Source organism: Gobius niger (assembly GCF_951799975.1).
Source record: "Gobius niger genome assembly, chromosome: 20".
Lineage (NCBI taxonomy): Eukaryota > Metazoa > Chordata > Actinopteri > Gobiiformes > Gobiidae > Gobius > Gobius niger.
This window is the reverse complement of record NC_136871.1, coordinates 11,973,744-11,990,514: the sequence shown is the minus strand read 5'-3', so window position 1 is coordinate 11,990,514 and position 16,771 is coordinate 11,973,744. Positions and strand designations below refer to the sequence as shown.

General features: G+C 41.9%; 1 protein-coding gene across 3 annotated transcripts in view; it reads right to left on the bottom strand.

Moving 5' to 3' along the window:
• Window positions 1-16,771, bottom strand: part of magi1b (membrane associated guanylate kinase, WW and PDZ domain containing 1b) — a 112,372-nt gene that overhangs the window by 23,476 nt on the left and 72,125 nt on the right. For 2 of the 3 annotated variants that reach the window (XM_079579219.1, XM_079579220.1), the window contains exons 5-12: window positions 15,116-15,341; window positions 14,570-14,652; window positions 14,011-14,046; window positions 11,719-11,776; window positions 10,304-10,416; window positions 7,498-7,617; window positions 5,487-5,672; window positions 4,655-5,314 (exon numbers count right to left, since the gene is read on the bottom strand). In XM_079579219.1, the coding sequence (XP_079435345.1) occupies window positions 4,655-5,314; window positions 5,487-5,672; window positions 7,498-7,617; window positions 10,304-10,416; window positions 11,719-11,776; window positions 14,011-14,046; window positions 14,570-14,652; window positions 15,116-15,341 (1,482 nt within the window). Of the gene's footprint in view, window positions 1-4,654; window positions 5,315-5,486; window positions 5,673-7,497; window positions 7,618-10,285; window positions 10,417-11,718; window positions 11,777-14,010; window positions 14,047-14,569; window positions 14,653-15,115; window positions 15,342-16,771 lie in introns of all 3 variants that reach the window. The other variant, XM_079579218.1, reaches the window with a different exon arrangement.

Here is a 16,771-nt window from a genome sequence, read left to right as displayed (position 1 = left end):
AAATGCGAACTTGGCAAAAACACAATGCTTCCTTCCCCATAGAGAGAATCGATTTGGTCCCCTCTATGTTCATCTCCTCCTAATCCCTGTGCACAAGAGTATCCGCTTTACACCGCTGGTCTCATGACGCGCCTGCCTATAGCCGTTTCCAGGGGTTATGCAAGTTCCCCCTTTTATTAGCGTTTTGCGCGCGCATGTGTGTCCTTAAAAGGCACCGGTCGAGCGGACAGAGTGCTTTTTGACAGGAGCTATTTGGAAGCCGTTGCAGCGCCTGCCCATCATTATGCCAATAAGTGCTATCAAGTGTGGCAGTGATCCACTCTGTGTTTTAGCCCAGTCACACAAACCGCGGATGACAAAAGGCACGTGCGCTTTTCCTCTGTCTTCAAGGGTATAAATCTGCAGCCGGCAGCTCTTAGAATCAATGAGGGGAGACTTAAACATGGCTAAACAAGGTAAAGACAACTGCTCGTGTGTCAAGATACCGTAATGCACTACAACTATTCTGTTTTTTGTTCCACAAGACCTTGCTTTCTTGACAGGGAAAAAAACATTTTATTTAGTTGCCATATAATTAACTATCGCCTTTTTAGCTGCGGGAACATTTGCAGTAATCAAAATACCGCGCAAATGGATTTTTTTCATGCCAATTGCGACTGATTTATGAGCTAGCAAAAAGTATACGGGCAAGGGGTTTGATTCCTTGGCTCAATGTTTCCCACAGCCTTGGTCAGAAATTCCGCATTTTGGTTGGTTAATTTGCAGAAGAACAATACAATTCCACCACTGCTCATACATGCGGTGGCATATTACTCATAGATGTTAAAAAGTTCCTCCATCAAATCATTATTTAAGTCAACCTACTGAAGTATTTGCTGTGTTTGCTGCTTCAAAGACATGAAGATTGTGCCGAAAACCCACAACCTGCATGGCAACAGGATAAAGGCAAGCCTTCTTCTTTGTCATGAGTCAGTGGCATTGACAGTACATCCACACACAGCCACCTACCGCTCTGGAGTGTGCGTAATAAGGATTCCATTTATCTTTCAAGTATAGTAAAATAGATTCTCAAAAACTCTCCGGCATGTAGTAAAGTATGTTTTTGTGATTTAATGCAAGGGTGAACTGGTGTTTGACAGTAAATCATTCGATCTGCTCCGCAATTGCTTGGGCTGTGAAAGACTGTAATCAGGCTGTGCTCCAACAATGAACATCACGGGAGCAAAACTTTTAACTTATCTTTCCCATACATTTTACCCCAATTTGTCCCCAGCTGCATTAGTTCTGTCATCCCAATGCATCCGTAAGCAGCTGCCGGACAAATTACCCATTTATTTATTGTCGAACACGGCGAGGTGTGGCACACAATTACATCCCGGTAAAAATAAATGGCCTCCATTTTTTTTTCAAGAACTGACTAATGACTTGGTTTGCGGGCTACTCAGGGACCATGTTTCAGAAAGCTCAACTGCAGACAAGTTTTTGCTGACAAAGGCCTTTAAAGGGCAGGTGTTTATGACTCTCCTGCATCACACCATTTCGGGGAGATCGGCGGGAAAAGGAAATTAGTGCGTGTGGCCATATTAGCGGGGCCAGATCTGACAGACAGGGGGAAATGAGCACATTAGCGGTGTAATTAGACAAACTGTGTCTCGTGGAACAGAGACAGAGATTGAAGCCATAAATCAGGCGTGCAACTTTTAAAGGCACCGTGCGAAATGTGTGTGAAATTGCTGTGTGGTTCAGCTGCAAATGAACGGGAATGCATACTTAGCTGTACTATTTCATCTTGTTGCTAGGTTGCACAAAAGATTCATGTATTCGTGCTGTGATTGTGGTCATGGTAAACAAGTGGCGTTCCAGTCATTATCGTTCACTCGTTTAAAGGAACAGGCCGCTGTTTTTTCATACTGAGATATGTTCTAACCTGAGCTTAGACGAGTTGATGCGTACCTGTCTGGTCTTTGTGCGTACGCTGAGTCACGCAAAACGACCAAAGATGTTGTTAGCATTAAGCCTCTCCTCCTCTCATTTATGGACCCAAATGGGGGTGAAGTTAGAAGCGGCCAAGCTCTTCCATGTTTCCCCTGTTTAAAAACAAAGTACTCCTAAGGTATTATTACGCCTTACAATATAGTACCCCATTTAATCCGCTTAGAAAATAGACATGTTTAATTTTGTGTAACTATACCCTCGTTTGGGTCCATAGAGGAGAGGAGGAGAGGCTTAATGCTAACAACATCTTTGGTCGTTTTGTGTGACTGAGCGCACGAGTAAAGACCAGACAGGTACGCATCAACTTGTCTAAGCTCAGGCAAGAACAAATCTTAAGTACTATTGGGGTCATTTACCAAGCGTGGACATTGCGTACGAAAGTAGCTCAGTAGAAGAATGTGATTTGTACTTATTTTTCCTCCTTACTCAGGCAGCATTTTCTTATTTACATATCAGATTTTGGTACATTCGGTGAAACGCCCACAAAAGAGCATGTTTTACTTTCACCAGTAGTATCTATACTTTTACTCAAGTGCTACAATCAGGTACTTTGACCACCATGGCTGATCTCAACATATGACTTCATCCTCTTTAATCGACTGTCTCTACCAACAGTGGCAAGGTGAGCTCTTCTTCTGATTGGGTTCCTCACGCCAGTTTCACTAATCACATACATCCATCTTCCACTCTGGCGTGTCCTATGTTTCAATCCCTTGCCCCATCATCCATCACTAACATCTGCAGGACAAATACACACGTGCAATTGTCAGTGGGAGCCATGTCGTCATGCATAGGACAACAACTGGAGATTTCTTACTCTTACTGCAGCCTCATTTCGTTTCCCACCTTCTATTTCAAACGCCACTGAAGAGATTCGCGCTTCTCGCCCACATCAGCCTGACCATCACCGATCACACACACACGCTCACACACCTCATTCACGCAAGGCCCCAAGGTGTCCTTTGCACATACACACAGACACACACACACATGCACATGCACACACACGCACACAAAATGCTCATAATATTGTTAAATGACTGCTGTTCTACCTGTATAAATGATGAATTGAACAGACTGGTGTTTTATTATTGAGCCCCACGCTCCAGATGGGCAGGTGCGCCTCTAATAGACCGCATTTGTTTGCCGCATTAGTATGTCTTATGGCACTTGAAGTTCAATTAAAGACATCAGTGCGTATTATGATTATGTTTACCTTTTTCTATTCGAATCCGATCCGTCTTCCTGCGGGCTATCAAAATGAGCCATTGTGTTTAAACTGTGCGCTGTTGTATTGACAGTGCATTAGGCTCCGTGATGAGGTTGTATCGCTTTACGGGCGTGTGCTTGTGCTGAAAACAGTGCTCATTAGCCGGAGACAGTGAGGGGGAGTGAAACATATTGGCCCGTGTGGCTGTGTGGGAGCAAGACGGCGAGAGACGAGGCGACGGCGGGAGAAGGATGAAGAGATACAAATGGAGTCAGATGTTTAACAGACGCCGACAAGAAAGACACTTGAGATGACGCTACATGTAACCAGCCTGTCGCTCATCTGACCAATTTCCCCTGACAGACAGAATCTAACCCCGCAAGAGGAGATGATACACATGTACAGCAGGAACATCCTTCAGTTACTTGCATTAATAAGGCCCAGCATAAGGGTAGAGACAATCTGAAAAGGCAAAAATGGTCCATTTACCAGTATCACAGCGCATTCCGAGCTCTGCAGTATTAGAGTCTTGCAGCAACAGAAGAGGAATATATAACAATCCAATCAATGTTTCATCCTTCATCTGCGCCTGCTTTGTTTACCAAAAGCCTTTATAAGCCATTGCTAAATAACGCTCAGGAGGAATGTTAACAGTCGAAAGGCAGCTCCCAGCAGCAAGGATCATGATGAAAGGCGCCACCACAACTAATGGCATCCGTCAGAAGTCTGGCTTTGACACAACAGGGTGCAAACCTCAAAATAAACCAGGCGCGTGCAGCAGAAAAAGGAGGAAGACGGAGAAACATTAAGGAGTTTGAATGGGATTTAAGGATTATATACTAATCAGTCAGACTTTTCAGGGGTAAACGATCCAAGATTTTTCTTTTGAGAGAATCTGACAAATAATCTCAGCTGATCAAACTGAAACTGCTTCCCCCAATCCACCAAACCAATATAAAAGTGTTCCCGTAACAACTAATTCACAACTGAAATGCTGATTATCATGAATCATTCACACCCAATATGTGATTACAGCGCAGATTCCTGTTTGCTGAAGACTTCATAAATGAATGTATCCAAGCTGCCCCCTTTTCTCCATCCCTGCCAGGATCAATCTCTCTATCTTCCCCTCGGTGCAGTCTTATTTTGATTGTGCAACCTGTATTCACATGAATAAATAAATGTGTGTCCATATGAGAGCTCTCTGTGAACAGGAACAGCCCGAGAAACAGAAGCCTATTATTTCCCGTCAACAGCATCAAGCAGATTCATGAGAGATATTTGTGTTTGTGTGGAATATTTCAACATATGGCCGCATAAATTAGGAATTGCAGCAAAAACAATTCCCTCCGACTTCCATATCACCATCTGTTGTCATTGCTCTTAATATAAGCAATAAATGTTTTGATGAAATAAAGCATGCATGCAGCTGAACGAGCTGGCACTCACCTCTCTGCACCAGCATGGTGACCTCACTTCCTTTTGGACATTTGCTGAGCAGGTCCACCACTTGGTTATGGGACATGGTTTGCACGTTCCTCTTGTTCACCTCCACAATGATGTCCCCCTCCTTGAGCCCACGGCAGCGAGGATAGTCCACAATCTGTTTGACTCTCTGTCCCCCGCCTCCAGGGCTGTCTGCTATGGTAAAGCCAAAGCCCTTGTCTCCTTTCTCCATGTGCACGGTGATGAGCTCAGGCTGCGTGGCTATGGATGAGGCCAGGTTGACCACATCGCTGGAATAGCCATGCTGGGACGAGGTGTCTGAGGATACCTCTTTGGCGGGGCTGTGAGGGCGGGGCAGCCCGTTGAGCGGCGCTGCTCCATTGGTTGACACATTGTTGTTGTTCTGGCTGCCGTGGCTCGATGGCGAGTCGTAGCTGTTTGTCACCTCTTGGCCGTTCACAATAATGGGGTCCTTGTTATCAAGAATGGCCACTGAGGTAACCAGGCTGGTGTTGGGGTCATCGGGGTCAAAGGGCAGTGGGTAGCCGCGGCAAAGCTCCAGGTCAACCATGGAGCCGATGGGGATGGACTGGAAGATCTTCACTACTTGGGCATGGGTGTAACCTAGCACGCATATGTCGTTGACGCTAACTATCACATCACCTGAGAGTAAAAAGAGAAACACATTCATAAACTATTAAACGCTGTGTAGTGTAGAGTGAAACTCACAAGAAACTGTCAGGAGGTGCATTGCAACAGTTAAGCTAAACAATTATGACTGTACAGTACCTCCAATCTCTAGACAAAGAGTGCCTTAGATAAAAGTGCAATTTACCTGTCTCCATTTTTCCGTCCAATGCAGCCGGTCCATCCAACACCAGGCTCTTTATCTGCAGAAACTCGTCCGGCTCGTCTCCTCCCACTACAGTAAAGCCAAAGCCTCTGCGACTCTTCTTCAGCTTGGTATTGATAAAAGTGCCCTTGAGCTCAGATCGGTTGCGGGTAAAGAATGGCTTCCCTCCTGTACACAGCGAAGCACAGGTTGACTACAGCGTAACAGCTCTAAGTGAATTAAACAGCCTGGTGTTTTTTTTAATTAAAACTCTTCAGGGCTGTAGTGTGTTTTGGGGATTTAGTGCCGTGTCTCACAGGTGTCAAGCTGCACGGTTTACGAGCACAGTAGCAAGAAACAGACTCGCCGAATATGATCCCCGCAAAAGGATCTCTGTAGCCACATGCAGGGACATTATCGACCCCTTAAATGTGCATCCACTAAAAGGAGCACATACATTACTGCCTATTTTACTTGAATAAAACACAACTGTTAATATTGCATCCCATGAATCTCAATTTTAAATCAAAATCTGTGTGTGTAAAGGTGTTTGCTATGTTTTGTCCAGGAAATATTAGACATGGCCTCCAAGCACAAAACTTTTAAGATGTTTAAATGTTTTTGTACAATGTTATAGACACATTGTTGTGTATATAAGGCCTTGGAAAAATAGACAAGATTTCTGAACACTAAAAGATAAAATGTCAGTTCTATACACACACGAGATTTCGCAGGAGGAACATGAAAGCGCTTCGAGATACAAGATTTGTAACGGTCTCCTTGACTGAAGTAATGTCAGGGCTATAGACACTACAGAAGTCAGGTAGGCATGCGGGGCAATACAAAGCTAGAGAAGCAGACCAATAGGGACAAAGTGCTAAGTGCAGCATGGGAAATACGCAACTGGCCAAGGAGAAAAAGCAGGAAGCTGACTGAGGAGGCTAAGAATAAATGGGGTGAAGCAGTTAATTTTCTGCCATGACGGTGCTAATTACACACGCTGCTGGTGGGAGGCGAGTACAAAGAGACCTGGCAGCAGTACGAGATAAGACAAAGCGTGGCTAGACGCTGTCAAGCAAAATAAAATATGATGCTGTAACAATAAATGCCTTACAGAGCCGGGCTGGAAATAACCACCATTTATAACCATGTACAGATTGTGTTCATGTGACATTGTTGGAAAGTCTAAAGAATTGCAAACGCCATGGGAGTGCTTGCTTGGGAGGCTAGCGGTGAAATGCTCCTTTACTGTCTGAAGCACTGTTTACGCAGGTTAAGCAAAAGTATGAGCATCGTCTTATTGTTATCGGAAAGAACTGACTTGGAAATACGTGTTGATTTGCATAAAGACAATGCAAGTAATGTCACAGCACCAGCAGCCTATGAGTGGCACGTGTGCATTGTTATAGTTTGTTTCCCTAGAATTGACTTTTTATCAGTTTGAGTTTCACTCCTCACTTGGGCTCAGGTGCTGTGACGTGTCTTGTCAGCTAATTTAAGCAGCTTCTGACACTGTCTTCCCCCAGGTAAGTGAGAGTAAAAGGCTTCCAATACTGGTTTATTGTCCCATAAGCACAGCTCTTTTGCCTCCTCATTACAGCTTTTTTTTTTTTTTTTTTTTAGCTCCATGCCAGTCCATAATGTATGACAGGACACGTCAAAGCAACATCACTCCTAGGTAGACTGAAAGTGAGAAGTGTCAGGCATCAAAACTAACGAAGAAATCTCAGCTAGGAATCATCGCGTGTGTGGTTGGTGAATAAATTCAGCTCTTGGTCAAGTTCCGATGCGAATGCTTTTCAAACTAATGCAATAAAAGTGTTTTTTTCCTGAGACTAGAGCTAAATGTATAACTTTCGTCTTTGTAATATTATAGTTAGACAAGACAGACAATAGCTTCGAGTGTCAATTCCAAAACGCAGTCACAGCCCAAGGCACTGAGAGAGCCCCATTCTGTACATCCTAATAAGGCGCTGTGGGTATGGCAGCAGCAGAGGTAATGAGTCATTCTTACGTTTCTGTCCCACAGCGTTGGGCACCGCCGGGGTAGTCTGCGGGTCCCTGTAGGTCTCTTGGTGGTTGGCAGCGTAACTGGCCAGTGGTGCACCGGCCATTGTGGAGTCCTCAATCCATTCTGTAAAAGCAATTTGGACATTTTCTCTAGCAGGGTAAAGGCATGGAGTACGTAAGAAAAAGAGTCCATCAGCTGCATCACCTACGGAAGATGATGTAGATTATCGCTAAAATAAAAACTCCTATTTCGCATTTTCAGTTTTAAACTTCCAAATCAATGGGCATGTAGCGGGATTCTGTTTTCTTATTATTTCAGCATTGGTAGAGTTAGTAGTAGAGACAATGAGCCTAGAGATGCAACGATCCAGCTTTATTGCGACCCAGATATACGACATTTACCGATACCAAGAGACTTTCTTAAAAGTGGCAATTAAATCTATTGATTAACTCTTGGATAAACATTTAACAAGGATGACATTCCCACACTAAATTATCATTGGGTATAAATTATCCTTTAGGCTGCATTAATATAAACAACTCACATTAAGTGATTAAGTGGTTACTTTATTTTATTTAGGTATTTCTATCATAGTTTCTGGCCCAGCCTTGATTAGTTTTCATTTTCCTGCTAGCTTTAGCATGCTATTGCTAACCGCAGAATCTTGCGCGGCGATCAAAATATGTTGGTTTCTCCAGGTTCTTGGCTTTACAATGACACACAACCTGACCATATTCACTTAGATTTAGGTGATAAAAGTTGTGTTTTTTAAAGCGTTGAGAGCCAAATCTGGTATCGGTTCAGTATCGGGTATTCCACAGTTACCATGGAGATCCGCCATCTTTGCAGCTGTTAGCATACATTTCCATTGACTAACATTAGCTAAAAACAATATAAAAAGTGGAGAAAATAGCCGTGAAACAACTCTGTTAGCTGCTGAGTTACTGCTGGTAAATACAATTAACCCAATGTGGTGTCCAAGTGTTATAATGTGAACAATAAATCTAGTACTTTAACTTTTTAAAATCTCCATTAGTTTACAATTGCTGCTAATCCCATAATGCTTAGCGATATGACGTCACATTCCCGAACTCTATACCCGATATTGTATTTTTTCCAGTGTCAGATCGGAGTATTCCTAAATGAGTTATTTATATCTGTAAAAATCTGGTTCTAATATGGATTAAATCTGTTTTTATTTAGAATAAGAAAATAAAAAACAACATGTACTCTATTCATAATAAACTCAAATGTCACAGTGACATAACTTCTCCAATCATACTGTACATACAACTACTGCAGCCCTACAACATTGCTTTCATTCATGGCTGTGCCGGTTCTGAACCATCAAAAATGTTCATGTGTGGTAATCTCCATTGATTGGCTATAATCTGGTGCATTTATAGAGAATCTTAATTTTTAGTTTAGTTTTTTTAGTTTTTAGTTTAGTTTAGTTAATTTGAGCAATTTTACATTCATTTTTGTCTTTCAAAATTCATATACAATTGTGGATGCTCAAAATGAGTGTACTTACCCCATATTCAAATCAATATAAATTTACGTAGGCTAGCATGATAAATAATAAGGGCAAAACAAGTGCTTCCTGAGCTAATGGTAATAAATATGGTAAAAATCTATCATTATGATGTTTCTGTGTCTTCTAGCTCACATTGACCATTGTTTTGGCTACTGCAGAGTTGACCCTACAGTCCTTGGCTCTTTAGCGCTAAAATAGGTCACAAAACAGTTGGACATCAAACAGGTGCTCGGCTGTTGTAGGGCAAAGCAGGTCAAAACATGTGTCCAGTGGGACAACAGTGGTCTGTCCTTATACTGCCGTAATCCCGTGCATTTTCTCCAGTTTGGCTTTACCCAAATCTAAAAGGTTACAGCCTATAGGCCAATGCAACGCCTCATTTGAAAGCTAAGCCATATGCTCGGTTAAGAGGTTAAATGTGGAAAACAAAACCTTCCCTGTAAATAACACCAGATATAAACTGCAGGCATTTTAAGCTAATACTGCATTAAACAGGCCTTCATTCTTATTCCAAACTGAAGTTCACGAGAAGGTGAAAAACACGCTTGAAGGTATTGAGTTTTTGGCTGCGATCGAGCTGTAAACCGGTGAGGCGTCAGCAGGTGATCGAGAGAAATCAAAGGCTTTCTGCTGAGCGAGCAGAGGACGCCGCTCCCACGTGGGAATTCTCCGCATATACAATTCATCACTCCAACTTATGCATGTGTAGAAGACAAAACATGAAATAGAGGTAGAGCAGGATCTTGAAAATAAACAGCGTAAGTAACACAGTATAAGGAACACAGTCAAGGCCAAACCTACCTGTGCAGACGCTCTAATTGAGTAACGCAGCGCCAAAGGCATCATTGTATTATGCAGAAATTAAGTTAGTAAAGGCTGAGGTCTACAGCCGCAAATCATAGTTATGCCTTTATGGATTGATGCTCAGCAAATGATAAGAAAGTAGCAGCACGCAACAACAGTAATAGCTGGCAAAACATACATTTTGTAGGGCTGCACAATATATAGCCACATTATTGTTATAATATCAACTGATGCAATAACCATACTGCCAAAAACCTCCCCAAAAAAGTCATAAAATCGAGTAGTAGCAAAAAAATATAGCAATTGTCTTCGAATTAATGTTACCATTTTCACAGTATTGTGCAACCCTAACATCCAGTCATACAGACGAACATGGACAGACGCGTCAATCTCTCACATGGGTAGAAGAAAAAGGAAAATGACGCCCTGATTGAGGGCTTGTGAACGAACCTCGGATGTAGCGCTCACCTTCGGCCGGCTGCTGGCTCTGCGGCTGAGGCTGCTGAGGCTGCTGCTCCTGCTGCCTGCGCCGCTTAGCCTCCAGCACCGGGTTCTCATACTGGGTCTTCCTGTTGATGTGACTGCGGGAGACGGGTAGAGGAGGTAAGTGACAAAAGAGGGAAATGTCAGTAACAAGGAACTGGAGGAACAACAAACGTTTTGCAGGACGGTCTCCATTATATTGGGAAATACATACCATGTCTCTGACAGTTTACTTCTTCATACTGGGATAGGGTTATTCCATATGATCATGCTTTTACTATGATATCCATGTACTTTGTACTTAACAAAACTGTGCTGCAACTGATTTCAAAATAATCACATCGGCTACAGAAAAAAATACTTGTTTGGAAGAATAAATTCCAATGACTCAAGAATTCTCTTCTGTTATTCTCCCTTATTTTATTCACACTCGCATCAAATACTAAATTCAAAATCATTTGTGTGTGTTTGAATCTTCTTGCCAACAAATCACCATGTTTTGGTGCATGGCGCATTGAGTTGCCTTGTGTTTGAAATGCGCGGTATAAATAAACATGCCTTGCCTTACTGTATCTTGCATTACCATTTTTACAGTAAGTATGGTACACAACCGAAATCCAGCTGTGACACAGGGGAGACTGGGAATTACCACTGCCTTCAGCCCTCGGGTGCAGATTTGAACATCATAAACAACATAAAACAGATTTGTATCAATACATAAGACCCAAGGGCTTTAGACATCGACGAGAAAAAAAACTCCAGTGCCTGCAGCGGCTCATGCTCACCGCTGCATTTACAAATGATAATGACATGAATCAAATGACCTACATTTTACACTTCACAAACAACTGGAAATAGCTGCAGAAGAATATGCCTGTGTTTTACACAATAGTGTTGTTAAACTGAACTCTCTCTTTCACTTACACTGTGAGATGCTGTGAGATACAGTGTGTCTCTTCTCTGGGTACATATTGAACACCAACAGAACAGCAGAGACAATTGCAAGAACATTACTCCTGCCTGCACTCAAAGGAACCGGGGGTGTATTTGTTCTTCTATAGAAACATAGGAATGAAAATGTATGCCATTTTATTCCAACTACCATGTTTTATTACATGGAGTTTGACAGTGACTTTCAGAATGTGGATGCATTTTCTAAAACCTAAAATTTTACACTTTTTATGTGGGGGAAAAAGTAATTTATAGTTCAATTTCAGAAGCCATTAGCCTTAGAATTGTTTTGGTGATGATGAGAAAGGCTTGTGGTGTTTGGCCTATTGCTGATATTGATCGTGATAATGACGAATTTAGTACAAGTATTCTTCTAAATTGCAAAAAAGAACATTTGCATATATAACGATTTGTGATGAGGAGAGTTAAAATGATGTACAGTCACTTACTCAACATAGTAGACCCCGTACACTGGATCATCGATCTTTTCCCATCCCGGTGGAAGTTCTAAAGGGACAGAGAGAGAAAAGAAATAGTCATAACACAGAGCAGACGCGACAGAGGAAATAAGAAAAAGTGACGGAGGCCGCACTCTCGGAGACCCTGCAGATAGTGGTTCAAGGGAAGGCCACGAGATGCCTACATCGTGTGTGAGCCTGTCAGACACTCCCCAGGGCGGCAATGACTCAAACACTTCACGCACCCTATTGCCTGTCACCGCAAACTCCTGACATTTCCGAGTGTCAGATAAGAATAGAGGTAGACCCCCACGGGCGGGAGGGGCGGATGCATGGATGGATTGAGAGGCGTAGTGAGGGAAGAGAGAGGGGAAATAACAGAGTACAGTTTTGTGTGAGATGCAAGCCATTGTGTAGCATAAAAGGAAATTACAAAACGTTTATTATTAATTATGCATGTGAAAACATTTCTCAATTGAATAAGCTTGTAATGGTTGCTGAAGCTTTTAGACCAACACTGATTTCCTAATGTGTACTGCAAATGAGCTGAATGTTTCAACGGCCAAAGGAATAAAGAAGGCGAACCGTACCAAATGTGCATGCTCTATATACAAAACAAACATTTCAATATTTAGAGCTGAGGATCTTAAGAATGCAACAGATGGTTTAGTTTTTTGTACATGGACCAGTGAAGTTGCTTCTGGGAACAATTGTTGATTTTGAGAAGTAACCGCGTGAATGGAAATCAGCACAATCAACACTGATGAATGCAAATATGGAGTCTAGAGAATTGCTCAGTGGCTCAAATGTGAGGCAGGTCGGTGGTGTTTATCAGAAAACAGGAGCCGCACCATGTGATTTTGTTATTCTGAATATTGGTCGGCCTCAACATTTATGTCAGAGGCATCTAATTGGCTGCGTGTAAAGATTGCCAATAGTTCTTGTGTATAATGCATCAGTGTTACATATCATTACACTTGGTCAATTATGGTTGGCCCTGTGTGAGGAGGCAGCAATTATAATCATCCAGCTTGGAGAGCCTCCCTCAGCTTCCTAATGCTTATTCAGAAGCCAAAAGCCAATTAATGGAGATGCCACTTTTACAATTACATATGTCAGGCCGGTCAATGTTTGTCTGAGGCCTCCTGGAAGCTGCTCTTGCACAAAGCAGAGGCAGAGGGGCATGTTGTGGAGAGAGAGGGTAGTGTTGCCCAGGTGAATGCACAAAGCGGGCCTAGTGAAATATGACTCAAATGCTGTCAACCGGAACGGTAAATAAAACGCAGTCGTGACTTGTGCCTTGCCACAAAATTTCCCCCACAGTGCATGAGGTGGGCTCGGCTATAGCAGCTGCATGTGTGCGGGAGTCAGAGTACAGAGTGGTGTATAGAATTTACAACAGGAGAGGGACACGGACAAGGACAAGAATGTGAGTCATCACTGGCTATTTTCTTTTTGACATTGCTTTCTTACAATATTCCTCTCATCTGAAATCATGACAGACTCAGAAGCACATGTCTCTCATCACAGTTGTGTCTTCATGTGTTTTTAAATCTGTGCAGTGTCTTGTGAGCTTTGTTCTGTGAAAGGCATTTAACAAATCAAATGTAATATCATCAATATTCCTATTGTGTGACCTGTGAGCTAAAGACACAGACTGTAAAAAGGTATCTAAAGATGAATCAACATTGAAAAAAAAAATGTTTGAAGCCAAGTCTCTTGTTAATTATATTGATTTGCTCATGTATCAACCCAAGAACATCAATAATATTAAACACGCTCATCTATTTGACAGACATTAGTCTGACTGATCTCAAATTAGCGGCGCATGATGCTCAGCTTTGGAAAGTGTAAACGACTCGAGGGAGGATGGCACAGTTGAAAACACTTGTAACTGAGTGGAAATACTGAAGGCACATTTCTATGGCCAAGTTAAACCAGAACATTGAAAATGAGTCCGTGTATAAGCGGGTCAGGACATTATGAGAACAGCAATTTAGGACATACCCATTCACATGTATTTGAATTGAAATGATTCGACAACAATAATCCATAATCAGACAATGGTGCAATAGCAAGAGTTTTAACAAACTTATAGCACAGACTGACCACTGCCCTTAACGTGTCATTAATACAATACTAGTTAAAAGTCCGTATCAAACACCTCGTTTTGTTTTTGCCACTAAAAGTTAAAAACTTTGTGCCTTTAAGATGTACATTAAGTCAGCATTACATAACATTATAACACGATTTAAAAAGCTAAAGGTTGTATCTTGTACTTACCGAGGTCATTGTCCAGCTCTTCTGTATGTACCCCTTCTGCTCACAAGGTCAGAGGAAAACACGGAGATAAAACAGGTCAGTCGATGTCACATGGTTCTCAAAGAGCATTCATCCCAATACATGCACTATATAGACAAATTTTGTTGAATGCTTTAGAAAAATGGTCAATACTGCTGATATTTTCTATTGCACTTTTACAATCAGTATGAAGAATAAACCATGAAGGAAAAAGACAGACTTATTTCACTTTTGGAAAAGTCTCCGGAGATACTAAATGTAATAAAAATGCTTCACAAAAATGTGTCTTCAAACCCCAAACTGCTAATGATGTCATATCTGAGGAGCTTCCACCCTATACCACAATACCTAGCTCAACACTGACCCCTATGTGTCACACCGAGTATCATGGCTTCACACATTACAAAGGCAATAAATTAATACAATAACAATGACAATCAAATCACAGATTATGACATGCGCCTTAACATTGAAACATCACATCGAAGCTTTAATTACTGTCAATTCATCATCAACTAATGAGATACAAAAACAAACAAACCATCATCTTCACTTTCTTCCAGGGGTTTCTGAGGCTTGTCCAGGCACCGAGGGTCGATCCACGAGGTGGTCTTTGTATTGTGGCTGCACAACAAAGAATCAGAACTTAAGTTATAAAAACAAATCTAAATCATCTTTACACAAATTACAAATCTCGCTACTTTCTACGACATGATCCACATTGTGTAAAAACTATATCTTGTTTTGTGCAGTAAGCAGACACTGTTATTATGCAGTTTGCCGCTCCACAGCTTTGGATGGGAAAGAACCTGTGTAGTAGTCTTTAAAGAGTCTCTAAAGAGAGTTAAATGAAACCTCTCTTCATAGATTCAATGGGTTTTGTTGTTTATCTTTTTTACTCTGTACTCACTTGTGCTTAAATGAAAATTCAATGTGTTATCCTAGGAGAAAGTTGATTCATGATTGCTTTTGACCATGCTGATTCTTTGCACACTCACATTTAGCGTACCGGTTTGTTATTTGTGGTTGTACACATCTTGATTTTGATAAAACATTTCACAAAAAAACAGCACAGAAGTAAACTCACTCTATGAAGTAGACCTCGCCGTTCTCTGTGTAGGCCATCTCCCAGTTGTCCGGCAGAGGTCCCAGCGGGTCCTCTGGGGGAGGCTGGCTCAGGTTAGGGTGGGGCTGCTGTGTGCTCTCCGTGGTGGCCGCTGGTGAGGGGCTCGTCCCCAGGTAGGAGGGGGCACTCTGATGGGGGGCAAAGGGGCGCACCGAGTGATGAATCTCGTCAAATTCACTAGAGTCTCCTGCAAAAAATAACACAGTGTTTCAAATTTAGTTTATCAGTGCATTCAGGAGCATTCACATTTGAGAGAAAACATATAGAGGAACCTATACCACAAGGTTTCAGTTGCTAAATGTATAAATAATGCATTTCAGAATATACTTGCACAGGTGTAAACTCCAGACCTCTGCAGGCATCAGGTCTGTAGTTTAGACCTTGTTTGCAAAGGACACACCCTTCTAAGGCTGCACAATACATCGCAAAAAATACCATATCACAATATTAGGTGATGCAAGCCACAGTATATCGAAAACCACTAAAGTCTTTCGTCTGACTGAGTTCGACACATTTTTTACAAACTCAACCTAAAAGAAAAAATGCATGAAACTTGTAAATGTGCAAAAGTTCAGATTAAGTTCTAATTTTCCTCTAGTTCTATTTTTAGCCTCACTTTGGTGCTGATTTAGTGTTTTTTTGGAGTGGTTTTGTTGAACCTCTGAAGCCCCGCCCTAACCAAGCACATTTCCTCTAGTTGTACCCAAATCTAAAAGCTTCTCAACTGGAGCTTACAGCCTATAGGCCAGAGTAAAACCTCACCTACAAAATTAGTCTAAGCTTCTTCCTCATGATGATAGCCACATTTTCCTCCTTTATGGTTGTGTTTTCATCTTGTTTCATCTTTGGTCACATTTACAAAATGCATGTAGCAAAAAAACGGGACAAGGGCAAGGAAAGCGTGACAAAAACCTGGCTTGAAAACAAAAACAAGAAGTTTAGATGAGTTTTGTAGGTCTTAGCTTTCAAATGAGGTGTTATACTGTCCTACAGGCTGCATTCGAGAAGCTTTTGGATTTGGGTAATGCTGGAGAAAATGTGCCTGGTGATGTTGTTGTTATAAAGCTATAGCCTATACAGTGCGTGTAAACCAATGAATGGCTTGACTGATCTACAGACATCCTGCCCTTTGAACCATTTGCTGGAGTTTACTGGGGGGACGGTTCACACCTCCACCCCAAAGCCTCAAGTCATTTCCACTCTCACACTTGACCGGCACCATCTTCATCCACAAACAAACCACTGTTGGTCACCTGCATGGCAAACACACAGAAACAGCAAGAGCTCAATCGACTTCTGCAGCGACCGACGGTTCAGGAACAATTTCTGCAGAGTTATGTTTAAAGTTGATATTGTTAATGCTCAACACGTTTTTTTTAGACTACGTGATGTGAATAAGTGCATCTCAGCTGATAATATTAAAATGTAGCCGCTTAACCCCCACATAAGCCAAGCATATTTTCTCCAGTTTGGCTTTACCCAGATCTTAAAGCAAGAAAGTGGCAAAAGAGCAACAATAACGTACCAGAGAAGCAGCAGTAACACAACAAAAACACACAACTAAAGAGTGATGAAATCAGTGTTAAATCAATGTCTTTATAGTCTTTATAGTGTATT